The sequence below is a fragment of the Drosophila ficusphila genome, unplaced genomic scaffold (assembly GCF_018152265.1).
Source record: "Drosophila ficusphila isolate 14025-0441.05 unplaced genomic scaffold, ASM1815226v1 contig_2, whole genome shotgun sequence".
Taxonomy (NCBI): Eukaryota; Metazoa; Arthropoda; class Insecta; order Diptera; family Drosophilidae; genus Drosophila; species Drosophila ficusphila.
This window is the reverse complement of record NW_025064094.1, coordinates 389,723-405,223: the sequence shown is the minus strand read 5'-3', so window position 1 is coordinate 405,223 and position 15,501 is coordinate 389,723. Positions and strand designations below refer to the sequence as shown.

Sequence of the window (15,501 nt, the reverse complement as noted above, 5' to 3'; positions counted from 1 at the left end):
GGCCAAATGGGAGGAGCGTTTAGAGGATCCAGTATTCATCAATCTAATTCCGACGAATGAATGGTCACTCCATTCATTACTGCCAAGATTTTTATTGCCCTGCCCCCTGCAAATCGGCTTCAAGATGTAAAGAGGCTCTCTTTGCATAAACTGCCTTAAGATAGGGCATCAATTAAGGCAGTGCAATTCCAGCAATTGTCGTACATGCGGAGCTAAACACCACACCCTCCTTCACTTGGGAAATTTAGCCTCAGCTTCTCCACAGGCAGGATCACAGCTTCCAGAAGCTCTTGCCGCTGTCTCACTCAATGCTGTCGTAGAACCATCTGCCGTGCCTTCCACATCCACTGCTCTTATTGCTCAGGATTTCAGTACTGACAATGTGCTCCTAGCCACTGCCACTGTTCTCATAAAAAAATCGGTCTGGAGTTTTCGTTCCATGTCGAGTCCTTCTTGACTCCGGCTCTCAGCTGCATCTAATAACATCAGATCAGCTTCAAATAAAGAAGATAAAGACTTCGGCTTCTGTGACTGGAATAGGTGATTCCAGCTTTGTTACCAATGGTCACTCAGTCAATATTACGATGCAGTCCCGAACCTCTGAATACACGGTGAACATAACCGCAGTTATTGCTCCCAATATAACTGAGCGACAGCCTAGTTTCAATGTGGACATCGGCAGCTGGAAAATACCGCAAAACATACAATTAGCTGATCCTACATTTTATGTTCCTTAGCGTGTGGATCTCTTGATTGGAGCCAGTTTGTTTTACGAGCTGTTGTGCGTTGGGCAAATTAAGCTCCCACCTGGATTACCACTTATACAAAAAACTCGCCTGGGATGGGTTGTTTCCGGAGGATATGGCGTCTCCAATGGCTCATCGTTAATCTCGACCATTCCTTTACCTATCGTTAGTAGGGATAATAGCTTAGATCGACTTGATGATCTTCTTCGTCGATTTTGGGAGGTGGAAAGCTGCGTGGAGCCAATTGCGCATGCTACTAAGGAAGAACTGGACTGTGAGGCGCACTTTAAAAAGCATTTCATTCGTTCCCCTGCTGGAGACTATTCTGTTCGTTTGCCTGCCAAGCTCAACCTGGAATTATTGGGTGAGTCCTACCAGCAAGCTTATCGTAGATTCCTATCCCTAGAGAGGAAGCTAGATCGTCGGCCAGCCTTGAAGGCCCAATATGCGGCTTTTATAAAGGAATACTTTGACTTGGGGCACATGTCAACAGTTGCTGGCGCAGACCTCGCTTCTTGTCGCTTCTTTTTGCCTCATCATTGCGTCACAAAGGAGGATAGTTCCACTACAAAACTTCGCGTAGTTTTTGACGGATCTGCCGCTACTTCATCAGGCTACTCTCTCAATGATTTGCTCATGGCAGGCCCCGTAATTCAACATACCCTGTTCCAGATTTTAATTCGATTTCGCTCATACCCGGTAGCCATCACTGGAGACATTTGTAAGATGTACCGTTGTGTCAAGGTACATCCAGAGGACAGCTATTTGCCATGCATTTTATGGAGGACTTCCCCACAGGACAAGCTGCAAGTATTCAAGCTGGACACCGTCACTTATGGCACGAAGCCTGCATCATTTCTGGCTGTGCGGGCTATGCATCAGCTGTCAAGAGACGAGCATTCTTCGTTTCCGCTTGGAGCTGAGGTCATTCAGCGCGACTTTTACGTAGATGATCTGATATCTGGAGTCCAGACCGTGGACGAGGCTATCATCATTGTAGATCAGACCTCTAAAATTCTGTCCAGAGGAGGCTTTAAACTTAGAAAGTGGTGCTCAAACGTGCCAGCGGCTTTGTGTGGAGTATCTGACGAAGAAAAGGAGTCATATTTGAAGTTTGATGACGCCTGGGATCCTGCTTCTGATCAGCTATTGTTCTCTTTTTCTGTCTTGTTTAAGGGACAGTATTATTGTTGGAGTGACTCTGCGGTTGCGCTGTCCTGGATCCGAGACGAGCTCTCCAGATTCAACATGTTTGTGGCAAACCGAGTTGCTGCCATCCAAGAGCGAACCGGCTGACATTCTCGCCCGAGGTGTCCTTCCCACTGAGCTGAGCGAGTCCCCTATATGGTATAACGGGCCGACATTTCTTTGCAGACCCAAGATTGACTGGCCTCCCCCAATCCTTGCTGAGAAGTCAACACTTGAGCTTCGTCGAAAGGTCCTGCTAATTAAATCGCCATACGTAGACATCATAGTGTTGTTTATGGTCGAAGTGATCTCGTTGAGTGCTTGGTACAGACTGACTTTATTTAGAGAGTAGCGAGAGACACGTGTGTGTGTATACATGTGTGTGCTTATAGAATGAAGGATTACAAAAAGTTTTGGATGTTTGTGTAGCGAGTTTACATTATACATAACACATCTCTTCCTTTAATTAGGAATTATTAATGTTTTTAGATCGTCTGAAGTCCTTTGGCTTAAAACGATCGACTTCCTGGCGAACACGGCTGCTTTGGCGTACTGGTATGCCGGAACTACGTTGTGTAGATTGTATTTGTCTCGGCTGCTGGGTAGGGGCTGCTGCGCGTTCAGGAGGGCCAGACACAGGAGCAGGATCAGGTCGCTGAACAACTGGCGGAGTTGGCGGTTGTTCTTGTCGCTGTATTTCTTGGTTTAAGGATGGCTTTGGCAGTTCCGGAATCCACCAAAACTCTGGAGGTTTCTCGATGGAGTTGTTTGCTGACAACTTCGGTTTCAGCTGGTTGAAATGGCGCTTGATATAGCCATTTGAGGTGCGAATGATGAAAAGCATTTTTCCAACTGGACGGTCGATTATGCCTTCAATCCACTTTTCTCCCCTTGAATAGTTTCGAGCGTATACCATTTGATTAGGGATGTACTTGGTGTTTGTTTGTTTAGCCTCGACAGGCTTCTCGAAAAGTTGACTAAGCACGGTGCGGACTGGTCTACCGTGGATTAACTCGGCAGGAGTTTTACCTTGGGCATTTGGAGTGAACCTGTAAGAAGAAAGATATTTAGTTACAGCCACCCTAAGTGGTATACCGTCTTGGAGGTTCTTCTTGACTGCAAATTTGAACGTCTGCACAAAACGTTCTGCTAATCCGTTGGATGCTGGGTGGAATGGTGCTGTGGTAATATGCTTTATACCGTGCAGTTTGTAGAATTCTTCGAAGGCGTCAGCTGTAAGCTGAGGACCATTATCGCTAACCATGGTTTTCGGGTATCCTTCGATGGCGAAAATCGAAGACAATCCAGCGATCGTGTTGGCGGTTTTTGTAGACGACATTTGGATTACAAATGGAAACTGTGAAAAGGCGTCTACACATATGAGCCACATAGCGTCAAAGATTGGGCCGGCGAAGTCGATATGAATTCGCTCCCATGCTGTTGTTGCTGCTGGCCAACTTTGGTACTCTCTTGGTGGTGCAGGATTGTTGCACTTGCAGATGCTGCATGACTGGGCCAGGCTTTTGATGTCTTCGTCAATGGTAGGCCACCAAACATGTTGTCTTGCCAACTGCTTCATTCGAACAATGCCCCAATGTCCTTCATGTAAGAGTTTTAGGATATGGGCACGTAGACTGGCTGGAATTACTACACGATTTGCGTCTGTGTGTAGGCAAAGCAATTTTTTGTTGAGAGTAAGAGCCAACTTTCGGTTAAAGTAAGGCAATAGGGCTTCGTTGCCTGGCTGAAGTTTTTCTGGCCATCCTACAGATACGTACTGCAGGACTTGTTTGAGGAGTTCGTCTCTGTCCATGTGGTTGCAAATGAGCTCTGAATTTATCGGTGTTGACACTTCGACTACAGTATGGCAAGCTTCCTCTTCTTTATCGAAATCTGGATCTGTACCCACTGGAAGGCGAGAAAGGGCATCCGCATTACCATGAGCAGATGTGGATCGATACTGGATATCGAATTTGTAGGCCAAGAGAATAATGGCCCAACGCTGTAGCCTGTTTGACGTCATCAACGGAAGATGCTTGCCTGGATTAAAAATGGTAACAAGCGGCTTGTGGTCTGTGATCAGGATAAATTTTCTTCCGTAAAGATATTGGTGAAAACGTTTTACTCCAAATATTATGGAAAGTCCTTCCTTTTCGATTTGGCTGTATTTAACCTGATGCTTGTCGAGTGTCTTAGATGCGAAAACAATGGGTCTCTCTCCTCCATCTGGCTGAAGATGTGAAAGGACTACCCCGATGCCAAAGGATGAGGCATCTGTAGCGAGCACTAGCGGTAAATTTTCGTCAAAGTGAGCTAGCTGCGTTGCGTTGATAATGTGGGACTTAAGAGCTGTAAATGCTTGTTGCTGTTGTGGACCAAAAAAGAAGGCTACATCTGTCCTGCGAAGCTGGTTCAATGGAGCAGCCAACTGCGAATAGTTCGGAATAAAATTACAATAATAATTGACTTTACCCATGAATGCTTCCAATTGTTGTAAGTTGGAAGGCGGTCTCAACAGTTTTACAGCCTCCAAGCCTGAGCTGTCTGGAAGAAATCCGTTTGCGCTAATTCTTCGCCCTAAATATTCAATTTCGTCCTTGAAAAAAAAGCATTTTTGCCTTTTGCATCTGATGCCGTTCGCTTGAAGAGTGCTGAGAACTTGGTCGATTCGGTTCAGATGTTCCTCGCTTGTAGGTGCTGAGATGATGATATCATCTAAATAGTTGCCACAACCTTCTATTCCCTTTAGAAGTTGCTCAAGGTATCTTTGAAAAATGGCTGGTGCACTTGGAATCCCGTAAGGAAGGCGCTGATACTGAAATAGGCCCAGTGGTGTGTTAACCACCATGATTTCTTTTGAAGCCTCATCTAATTCCATCTGAAGATAGGCGTCCTTGAGGTCTATCTTGCTGAACTGCTTTCCATGACGAATGATGTGGAATAGAGCTTCTTTTGTTGGTATTGGATACTGTTCGACGTCGATTTTTGCGTTGACTGCCTGTTTAAAATCGCCACAAATACGAATATCGCCACCTGGCTTAGGTGCGAGCACAATTGGGGATGCCCAATTGCTGAACTTGACTGGTTTCCAAATTCCAGCTTGTGTGAGTCTGTCTGCTTCAGCTTTAAATTTGTCCATCTGAGCGAACGGAATTTGGCGGCTTTTATAAAACTTTGGCGTTGCTGACGATTTCAGAAATACGGTGGCTTTGAAGTTTTTAATGACACCCATAGCTGGTTCAAACACTTCGTTGTATTTGTTGCAGAGGTCACTTATTTTGTCATTATGCACCTCATAAATGTTCGATACTTGCATGATATCGAATCCGAAAATGTTAAATAGATCCATGCCGAAGAGATTGGTCGAAGTTTCTATATTTGCCACAATTAAGACCACTTCTTTCTCTTTCTCCCCGCGCTTTGCGACAGTGTGCAGCTCCCCTAGCAATGGTATTGGTGTATGTCCAAACGCATGTAAAACTCGAGAACACTTGTGCAATTTTGGCTTCTTCAGCAGTGCGTATGTATTGGAGTTGATCACGGATGCTGTTGCTCCGGAGTCCATTTGAAATGAAATTACTTGGTTAATTATTTCGAGATCAATGACTTTTCTGTTTTGTTGACATTTTACTTGACCTGTGACACTGTATACTGCTTCGATCGCTTCGACTTCGTTTGCTTCGTTCTTGCTGGACTTGACTTCACGGTTATTTGCTTGACCAGGCCCTTTGGCATTTGACTGGACATTCTTTGACATACAGACGACTGCTATATGACCTTTTCTACCACACTTGTAACATACGGCGTTTCTGAATTTCCAGTTCTCTCTTTGGTGAGATTGTCCACAACCAGAGCACGATTTTAAATCCCTTTTGAACGAATTGGCATCACTTCCACTTTTTGCAAACTTTTTTGTGTACGTGTGGATCGCATTGATTGGATCCTGTTTGTTTATGTTCTCTTTTAGCGCTGCAACGGTTTTTGTTGTTGTCTCGTAGGTTTCTGCAACTAAAAGTACATCTTCAAGAGTTGGCTTTGACTTTTGAAGAGCAGATGCCCGGACTGCATCATACGGAGTATGTACTATGATCTGATCTCTTATCATCTCATCTACATAATTTGATAAGCATCCACTTCTGCTGCAGACAAATTCGCATTCACGAGCGATCCCGCGCAAATCGGCTACCCACTCTCTATGTGTTTGTGAATGCTTCATCTCCCTCTTGAAAAACTCGTAGCGAGCTGCTACAATATGACGTTTTGTGGTGAAATGCTCCGTGAGCTTGTCTGTGAGCTCTTTGTAAGAATATGTATTCAAATTGTTACTCCCGAACAGATTTTTTAATAGTTCGAATATATTTACACCACACCATGAAAGGAAATAGGCTTTTTGTTTTTGTTCTGCACTAACCGAATATGCGTTGAAGTGCTGCGATAATTGTTCCAGATATGACTCCCAATTTTGATTGTCTTTGTCGAATTTGTGGAACGGAGGACACATAGATAATTCACCCGCGTGGCATGAATCACTAGCACCTGGAGAAGCGTTTTTTTCTAGCATTGCTTGCATCCAGTTTCGTTGTTGTTCCATAATAGTTGCTGTAAATTGTTGCTGTTGAGCAAGTATTTTCTCGATTAAGTTCTCATCTGCCGGCATCTTGATGAAAATCAAAGACTACGCGACACGATATTATACGATTTACACAAGAATGTTGCTTTCTTGCGGCTGAGATTCCTTTAATCCTCGTCGCCAATAATGTTGTATATGGTCGAAGTGATCTCGTTGAGTGCTTGGTACAGACTGACTTTATTTAGAGAGTAGCGAGAGAAACGTGTGTGTGTATACATGTGTGTGCTTATAGAATGAAGGATTACAAAAAGTTTTGGATGTTTGTGTAGCGAGTTTACATTATACATAACACATAGCCTGATTCAAATTTGCAAATTCCTTCGCTTCGCTTCAAAGGATTTTCGGATACGTCTTTAAATTTATCAATCGCATTCGCAGCCGGATCTTAAGGTTTCGGATATCCAAAGCGGTACTCAGTTGTTGCTTCGTCTGGTTCAGCGTTCTCATTTATGGGAAGACATTAAATCCTTGCAGTCTAAAGGAGTAGTAGCCCAATCTAGTTCGCTTGAATCTCTATCTCCTTTTATTGATCAGTTTGGGCTTCTTAGAGTGGATGGCCGACTAAGGAACTCGTCGCTGGATTTCAATGCCCGTCATCCAATCATATTGCCACGGAGCCATCCTGTCACTGCCGCCATCGTTACTCACTTTCATGAGCGCAATCTGCACACTGGACCTCGAGCCTTACTCTGCATAGTTCGGTCCCAGTATTGGCCTATTGGGGGAGGAAGACGGTAAGCAAGGTTTTGAACAAATGCGTCAGATGCTTTCGAACTAAGCCTCGATTAGTGGAGCATGTAATGGCGGATCTCCCAAAGGATCGATTGGATGGTTCTCATGCATTTGAAGTCACTGGCATTGACTTTTGTGGACCATTCTTTTACAAGCCGGAAGTGCGAAACAAGGCCCCAGTAAAATGCTACGTTTGCGTCTTTATCTGCTTCGCAACAAAGGCCATTCACTTGGAGTTGATCAGGGATCTCTCAACGGTATCTTTTTTGCATGGCCTCAAGAGATTTATATGCACCAGAAGAAAACCGCGGCAGATTTGGTCGGACAATGCAACGAACTTTGTGGGTGCACGCAATGAGCTGATTGAGTTGAGACGTCTGTTCCTCAGCGACGAGCATCAGAAAGCGACGTTGGATTTTTGCCTAGCGGAGCTTATTGATTGGCGTTTTATTCCTCCCAGATCGCCACATTTTGGTGGTCTTTGGGAAGCTGCGGTGAAGACGGCGAAGCACCATTTCTACCGCGCTATTGGGCCTTCAGTGTTTGCCTTCGACGAGCTGCGGACTCTTCTGTGCCATATCTCGGCAGTAGTTAACTCCCGGCCTTTGGTTTCAATTTCAGAAAATCCCGCTGACCTGGATGTGCTAAAGCCAGCCCACTTTCTGAATGGTGGCCCACCATCCTCATTCATCGAGCCGGATGTGACCGACCTTAACTTCAATCGGTTGGAAGGCTGGCAACGTGTGGCCTACTTGCAGCAGGTCTTCTGGACGCGATGGAAGGAAGAATACCTGACGCTACTGCAGCAGCGCTCCAAATGGCGTACCCCGAAGCCTGGCCTAGTTGTCGGTGACGTGGTGCTGGTTAAGGATGAGAACTTGCCTCCGATGAAGTGGCCCCTAGCGAGAGTCGTTGAGCTTCTGTGTGGTCGAGATGGAGTTGCTCGAGTTGCCGTACTCAAGACAACATCTGGAGTGACAAAACGAGCAGTTAATAAGCTGTGTCTGCTACCCCTTAAGGATGCTGTTGAAAGCCAGGCTTCCAACGGGGGGAGTATGTCGGGTCATCCAGACGCAGCAGATATGTAGATTCTCTTAATGCTAGCTCTTAGCTTATCTGCATAATTACCATCGCTCTCTCTCTCTTTATCTTTCTATTCGCTCTCTCTCGTTGCTTGTTGCTTTATACTTTCGGTCAGCAATTCAATTGTATTAATTCCTTTCGATCTCTCGGAACATTTATAACTCATTTTCGTCGAAATAAAATCGCTGCTCTCGCATAAATCGAACTCAAATTTTTTGTTAATTCTTTAATTTCCACAGCTAATAAAAAAGCTTATTAGCTAATGGATGCCTGGCTTTCAACAACCGCAATGTACAAACCGCCAAAAATACGGACATACAAGAAACTACTGCACGAGAGATCCCATTTGCGTAAAATGTGCTGGTAAGCACTAATCAGCCAACTGCCACCTACAAGTAACCACCTCTGACAAGAGCCAAATAAAATGCGCTCTCTGTACCGAGAACCACACCTCCAACTATAAAGGCTGTATGGTCTACAAAGCCCTACAACTCAAAAAATATCCTAGTCTCCGGCAAAAAGAAATACCACAAGTCCTAACGCCACCCGAAGTTGCCACAAAAACTACACCTGACTTGATCAATCCCAAAATATCATACGCAGAAGCTCTACAAAAAACAAACCTCCAACATCAACCCACCAAACTTTCCTACACAACGACGAGCCGTTCATCCCAATAAACGCAAACAATAACCAACAACAAAAGGACATGCAAGAGCTGAAGACACTTATGAAACAACTGATTGCACGGATGTCGAGCATGATGATCATAGTTACTACCTATACTTGTATCCAAACTTGACAAACAATAATTTGATCATCGCAATCTGGAATGCAAATGGACTATCGCGCCATATCCTAGAAATAAAGAACTTCCTACAAGAAAACCAGATTGACATTATGCTCATCTCAGAGACCCACGCCACAGCCAAAACATACATCAGCATTCTTGAATATAATATATTCTACACAACCCACCCAGACAACAAAGCCCATGGAGGCACAGCAATCATAATCAAAAATGACTTAAAATGTGTAGAGGTAGAATGCTATAAGACTGCAAACATACAAGCAACGACAATATCAATCTCGGACTAATCGGGACAACTAAACATCTCGGCTGTTTACTGCCCACCCAAATTTATTAACACGAAAGAGCAATACCTAGACTACCAAAAATCGCTTGGGAATCAATACCTGGCGGGAGGAGACTATAACGCCAAGCATGCCATCTGGGGATAGCGTCTGACAAATGCAAAGGGAAGATAACTATACGAAGCTATCAAAGCCGTACAATAAGTACAGGAGAGCCAACCTTCTGGCCAACTGACACAAAAAACTTCCCGACTTGATTGACTTTTGCATTACCAAAAACTTGTCACACCAAAACATAATAATAAAGTCAAGCCTGGACCTATCATCAGACCACTCACCAATCTTAGTAACCATAAAAAGCACACCAGACCTGACAAGCAACACTCCGAGCCACAACCACAAAACGAACTGGAACCTATTCAGGGAGATATTACTTGACAACATGGATGCCATGGCCTCCCTAAAAGCAAACGAAGAACTAGACTCTGCTATAATGCACTTAAACGACAACATAATTAAAGCTCTATGGCAATCGACTCCGGTAATAACCAAAAGGACTCCATCAAACATAAAAGACAAAATCAAACATAAACGCCAACTAAGGAAAATATGGCAGGAACAACGACATCTACAAACTACTCCCTATGGAAAGCGACTAAAAAAATGACAAAAACAACTATACATAAACACCCAATAAAGACAAAGAAAAACTCATGGACAAGAACAAACATAGAAAAAGCTGACACACTGGCCGAACACTTTGAGGAAATTTTTACGAACAGTATGGACAACCAAATAATTGAGCTTCCATCACATTTACCCAAACCCAACTGTGCAATCAGAAAAACGACGATACATGAAACAAGGAAACAAATATTAAAAGTCAAAGACAAAAGGACATCGGGCTATGATCAAATCAGTGGTAAAACACTAAAAGAGCTGCCAGACAATACGATTAGGTTTATAAAAGACATTTTTAACGCAGTTATAAGACTGGAGTTCTTCCCTTCGACGATGAAAATTGCCCAGATTACAGAAATCCCAAAACCTCATAAAACTTCAGCTCTTGTTAGCTTATATAGACTAATCAGCCTGTTACCAACCCTATCAAAAATTTTTGAAAAAATTTTACTTGACAGAATCAACCCTATCTTAATAGAACAAAAACCCCATCAGTTTGGGTTTCGAAAAAAAACACTCGACTGTGCAGCAAGTACACAGAGTTATCAACAAAATATCGGAAGACTTTGACAACAAGAAAGTTTGCGTAGCGGTATACATGGACATTGCAAAGGCGTTTGACAAAGTATGGCATACAGGACTACTCCATAAGGGATGGATTGCATTCATTCGTACAGAGTAAAGTTTTTTGATCGCGGTCAACTTGGTGGCCGTCAGTGCGATCTCTGTTTTCGAATGATTGCAACTCCTCGTGGCACCTCCTGGGTAGCTATCTTAGCATCCGCAAGATAGTGAGCTAATGTGTGCAGCGAGTCACCCGGACGTTAAACGGTTGAGCGCAGGGTTAGGAACCCGCCTCGAAAAAAAAAAGGACGCAGACGACCGCTGCCCAGACCACGACGTGAAGATTATCCTCGGGGACTTCAACGCAAGGGTCGGGCGCGAACGCATCTTTGACCCCACCGTCGGTCGATTCAGCCTCCATGAGACCACCTCGAACAACGGTCTCAGGCTGATTGACTTCGCCGCAGCGCGAAACATGGTAGTGAGTAGCACCAGATTTCGGCACTTCGACATCCACAAGGCCACATGGCTGTCCCCTGATCAAAAGACGCGCAACCAGATTGATCACGTTGTGATAGACGGAAGCCATGCCTCAAGCGTGATGGACGTGCGTACGTTTCGTGAAGTCTGACTCGGACCACTATCTTGTCGCAGCCAAGATACACATGCGGCTATGCCGAGCGAAAAACATACGCCCCATCACGCAACGAAAGCTTGACGTCACTAGGCTGCGATCACGACGGACAGCAAAGGCCTACTCCACTCACCTCTCGGAACTGCTCCACCAACCTATCCCTCTCCCTGTTGACGCCGGCGAACTCTGGGCGCACATATCCCACTCCATGCGAGCTGCTGCTGAAACAACCATTGGGTTCACGAGCCCACCCACACGGAACCAATGTTATGCGTCGCAGCTGCAACTGGCGCAACATGAGCTACGTGTGAACATTACAGGGAGAAAAGGAAGGAAGAGAGGCGTCTTTTCAGACGGAAAAAACGAGAGCAAGAAAAGCGAGAGTGCGAGGAACTTGAGGTGTTACAAGACAGGAATGAACAAGTCAATCGTCTGACACAAGGTTTCAAGACCGGAGCATCTAACTGTCGGGATGAAAATGGAAATCTGGTTACGGATACGCAGTGCACGCTGAGGTTATGGAGGGATCATTTCTCCAAGCTTCAAGCAGGCGATGACGATACCACCAATCGACGACAATGTGGATATCCCACTACCTAGCCATGACGAGGTCCGAGTTGCTATAACGCGGCTCAAAAACAACAAAACAGCCGGTGCTGATGGACTGCCTGCAGAGTTGTTTAAGGCCGGCGGCGAAGAGCATGCATCAGCTCTTGTGCAAAATATGGCTAGAAGAAAGCATGCCCAACGATTGGAACCCCAGCGTCCTTTGTCCTGTACTGAAGAAAGGTGACCCGACGATATGGGCCAACTACCGGGGAATCAGCCTGATTACCATCTCATACAAGCTCCTATCGAGCGTAATATGTGATCGGCTGAAGCCGTATAACAGCACACTGATTGTACCTTATCAGTGCGGCTTCAGACCTGGTAAGTCCACCATAGACCAGATTTTCACATTACGCCAAATTTTGAAAAAAAAAACCCACGAGAATAAAATCGACACACACCATCTCTTTGTCGATTATAAAGCTGATAGCCCGACGAGGGAACGCCTACCTATATGCCACCATGTCTGAGTGCGGTGTTCCTGCAAAGCTAATACTCTTTGCAGAATGACATTGAGCGGCACCATCAGCTCTGTCAAGGTAGGAACGAAACTCTCCAAACCTTTTAATACAATTTCGTGGTGGAAGGGCTTCTGCGGAAAGCCGGTGTACATCGATCTGGCACTATTTTTTATAAAAGTGTCCAGCTCCTTGCGTATGCCGATGATATTGACATCATTGGCCGCAGCAAGCGTGATGTCACTGCTGCATTTGCGGCTATCGAAAAAGAGTCCGAAAAAGTGGGTTTGGTGGTAAACGAGGGCAAGACGAAGTATATGCTGTCTACAAGCAGGGAGGCGCGGCGCCTAGACTCCCATGTGGTAGCGGACAGCTATACCTTCGAAGTGGTCAAGGAGTTCACGTACCTTGGCACTGCCATTAACGCCGAAAATGACGTCAGCCTGGAGATCAAGCGAAGAATCACACTTGCCAATAGGTGCTACTTTGGTCTGAGTAAGCAAATGTGCAATAGAGACCTCTCTCGCCGAACAAAACTAACACTCTACAAGACACTCATCCTACCCGTGCTTTTATATGGCACAGAAGCATGGGTAATATCACTGACGGATGCAGCAGCGCTTGGAGTGTTCGAGAGAAAAATTCTTCGCAAGATTATTGGTCCCGTTCGGATTGGGGACGACTTTCGCATTCGGATGAACCACGAGCTGTACGAGTTGTACGACGACGTGGACGTGGTCCGGCGCATCACGATACAACGTCTGCGTTGGCTCGGCCACGTTGTGCGTATGGATAAAGAATCTCCAGCTCAGAAGGTGTTTGAAGCGAGGGTCGACTACGGGCGACGACGAAGGGGACGACCAAAGCTCCGATGGAAGGACCAAGTGGAGGAGAACCTGACTGCACTGGGTATTTCCGACTGGAGGAGGCGCGCTAGGAGCAGAGGCGCCTGGGGGGAGACGCTGAGGTCGGCCAAAACCCGAATCGGGTTGTAGTGCCACCTAATGAATGAACTACTCCATAAGCTTCACAACATCCTACCACTTAACCAATTCACTATATTAAAAAGTTACTTGACCAACAGATATTTCTATATCAAATGCGACGATGAATGTTCAGATCTTATGCCAGTGGCAGCGGTTGTACCCCAAGGCAGCGTACTAGGACCAATATTATACCTTATATACACAGCAGACATCCCAAACCCACTGACCCTTGGTTCCATGATTGCAACCTTTGCTGACGATACAGTGATAATGGCCCATGAATAAAAATAGATGACTAAATCCTGAAACTAAGTACAAGTGCAAAATACCTTGGACTCACTATTGACTCAAAACTCACTCGGAGAAGACATATAATAAAAAACGAAACGAAGTAAAAAGCAAATTTCGGCAACTCCATTGGCTTCTGGGAAGACAATCAAACTTAAACGTATCCAACAATCTACTAATCTATAAAACAATAATAAGACCAATCTGAACATTGCTGGACTGAACAACCTCATCATAATACAAAGAGCACAGTTGAAAATATTAAGATTAATATCTAACTCAGACAGATACACATCAAATGACCACATCCACAGAGAGCTAAGCACACAGACGATCCCAGAGATAATTAAGCAGAGTTGCATAATCCACATTCAAAAAATACTTTCGCACCAGAATCAAAGCCAAAGAGATATTCCGAGAAGAGAAGCACAACCAAGAAGACTAAAAGGGAGAACTCCCACAGCACTAGCGCACCAATAATTTGTTGGTGTTGGTTATAAGCTAAACCCACATGGTGTCTTCAAGAAAAATGACTTATTATTCAATTGAATATATTGTAATGCATAAAGGGGTTAATTAAAAAAAAAATGTATTTCGTATCTCGGAGGTTATTCGGTTTACTTGTTCAATGGTTCCGTGTTTCTCGCGGAAACCAAATTGATGGCTTGGGATGGCATTATGAGACTGCAGGTGTTCCTTTATACCAGTGGTTCCCAAAATTATTTTGTCTACTGTCCACTTTGAGAATAAATATATTTTTTTAGTGCCCCCCTTTTTTCACCTATTTAAAAACCACTATAGCTTCTGTTGGGTCAGTGAGCTTTTTTACTAACACTAACCTTTGGTGGTGCCCAAGTAAAATAAACCCGCACTAATTTCCAACTAAATATGCACTTATTTATTTTAATGGTACCAAGGCCTTAATGTACAAAGTTAATGAGAATGTGTTGGGCAGGCAGACCGAATTGTCTGTGCCTTTAAACAAACGAAAAAATAGGCAGGCGATCTGCGATTGTGCCTTCAGCGAGCAAGTATCCATTCGAACTATAAAGCTGCTTGCCGTAAACAAAGGGTCAGGCAGCGATAAGCAAAAGAGTACAAAATAAGTTAGCAATTATAATTATTACAAGAGTTGCCACGCAGGGCAAATAGCAAAACTAAGCAAACATCGACAATTTAAATTTTTTACGATTTGAATTTAGTCACTCGAGTTAGGCTGCGGCATGACCTAATAAATTCAAATTAAATTAATTAATTATTGTGACCTATGTATATATGTATATTAACGGAGAATTCTAAACGAAACTTTTACTATAACCCGCAACTTGAAATCTGAGAGCAGTTGGTAACATACAACGGCGCATAGGTCTCAAGTTAACTCTTACGGGCTCCTCCTGCCCATAAGAATGTTTATCGTAACGCAACTTTATAGTAATAGAGTATAATATAGAGTATCTTTTATTAAAAATATAACTAAATTAAATCAATCCTTATATAAAAACTAATGTGAAGGATGAATCTGATGCTGTTTAATAAGTTTGTTGATATCAGGTTCCAATTTCTTTCTGGGTCTCTTACCGCCCCCCTTGAGACCTGCAGCCTCCACAAGGGGACGTTATCGCCCACTTCGGGAATGACTGCTGTATAAGATTCAGGAGCAGCTTTTTCACATATCTTTGATGGGCACGGCCGAAGAGTAATTGACCTATATGGTGAAGGCTGGGAATTGTCTTTTTCGGCTTTATGGATCATAGTGATGAGAGACTTTTTCCATTGTTGTGGATAATAGCCCCATTTTATCATACCA

General features: G+C 44.3%; 2 protein-coding genes across 2 annotated transcripts; one reads left to right on the top strand and one right to left on the bottom strand.

The window, feature by feature from the left end:
• Window positions 1-2,400: 2,400 nt before the first annotated feature.
• Window positions 2,401-5,499, bottom strand: LOC122319798 (uncharacterized protein K02A2.6-like). Its single transcript, XM_043207592.1, has one exon. It carries the CDS (start codon window positions 5,497-5,499, stop codon window positions 2,401-2,403), a length of 3,099 nt encoding a protein of 1,032 aa, XP_043063527.1.
• Window positions 5,500-7,364: 1,865 nt separating this feature from the next.
• Window positions 7,365-9,394, top strand: LOC122319797. Its single transcript, XM_043207591.1, has 2 exons — window positions 7,365-8,057; window positions 9,362-9,394. The coding sequence occupies exons 1-2, from the start codon at window positions 7,365-7,367 to the stop codon at window positions 9,392-9,394; spliced, it is 726 nt and encodes a 241-aa protein (XP_043063526.1).
• The last annotated feature ends 6,107 nt before the right edge of the window (window positions 9,395-15,501 follow it).

What these genes read in the sequence shown, in the direction of transcription:
- LOC122319798 (XM_043207592.1), bottom strand. Translation starts at nt 5,499, where the DNA reads ATGGACTCCGGAGCAACAGCATCCGTGATCAACTCCAATACATACGCA.
- LOC122319797 (XM_043207591.1), top strand. Translation starts at nt 7,365, where the DNA reads ATGGCGGATCTCCCAAAGGATCGATTGGATGGTTCTCATGCATTTGAA. An exon ending in GTGTGGCCTACTTGCAGCAG is followed by an intron (nt 8,058 to 9,361) that starts GTCTTCTGGACG and finishes CAACCCACCCAG; the next exon opens with ACAACAAAGCCCATGGAGGC.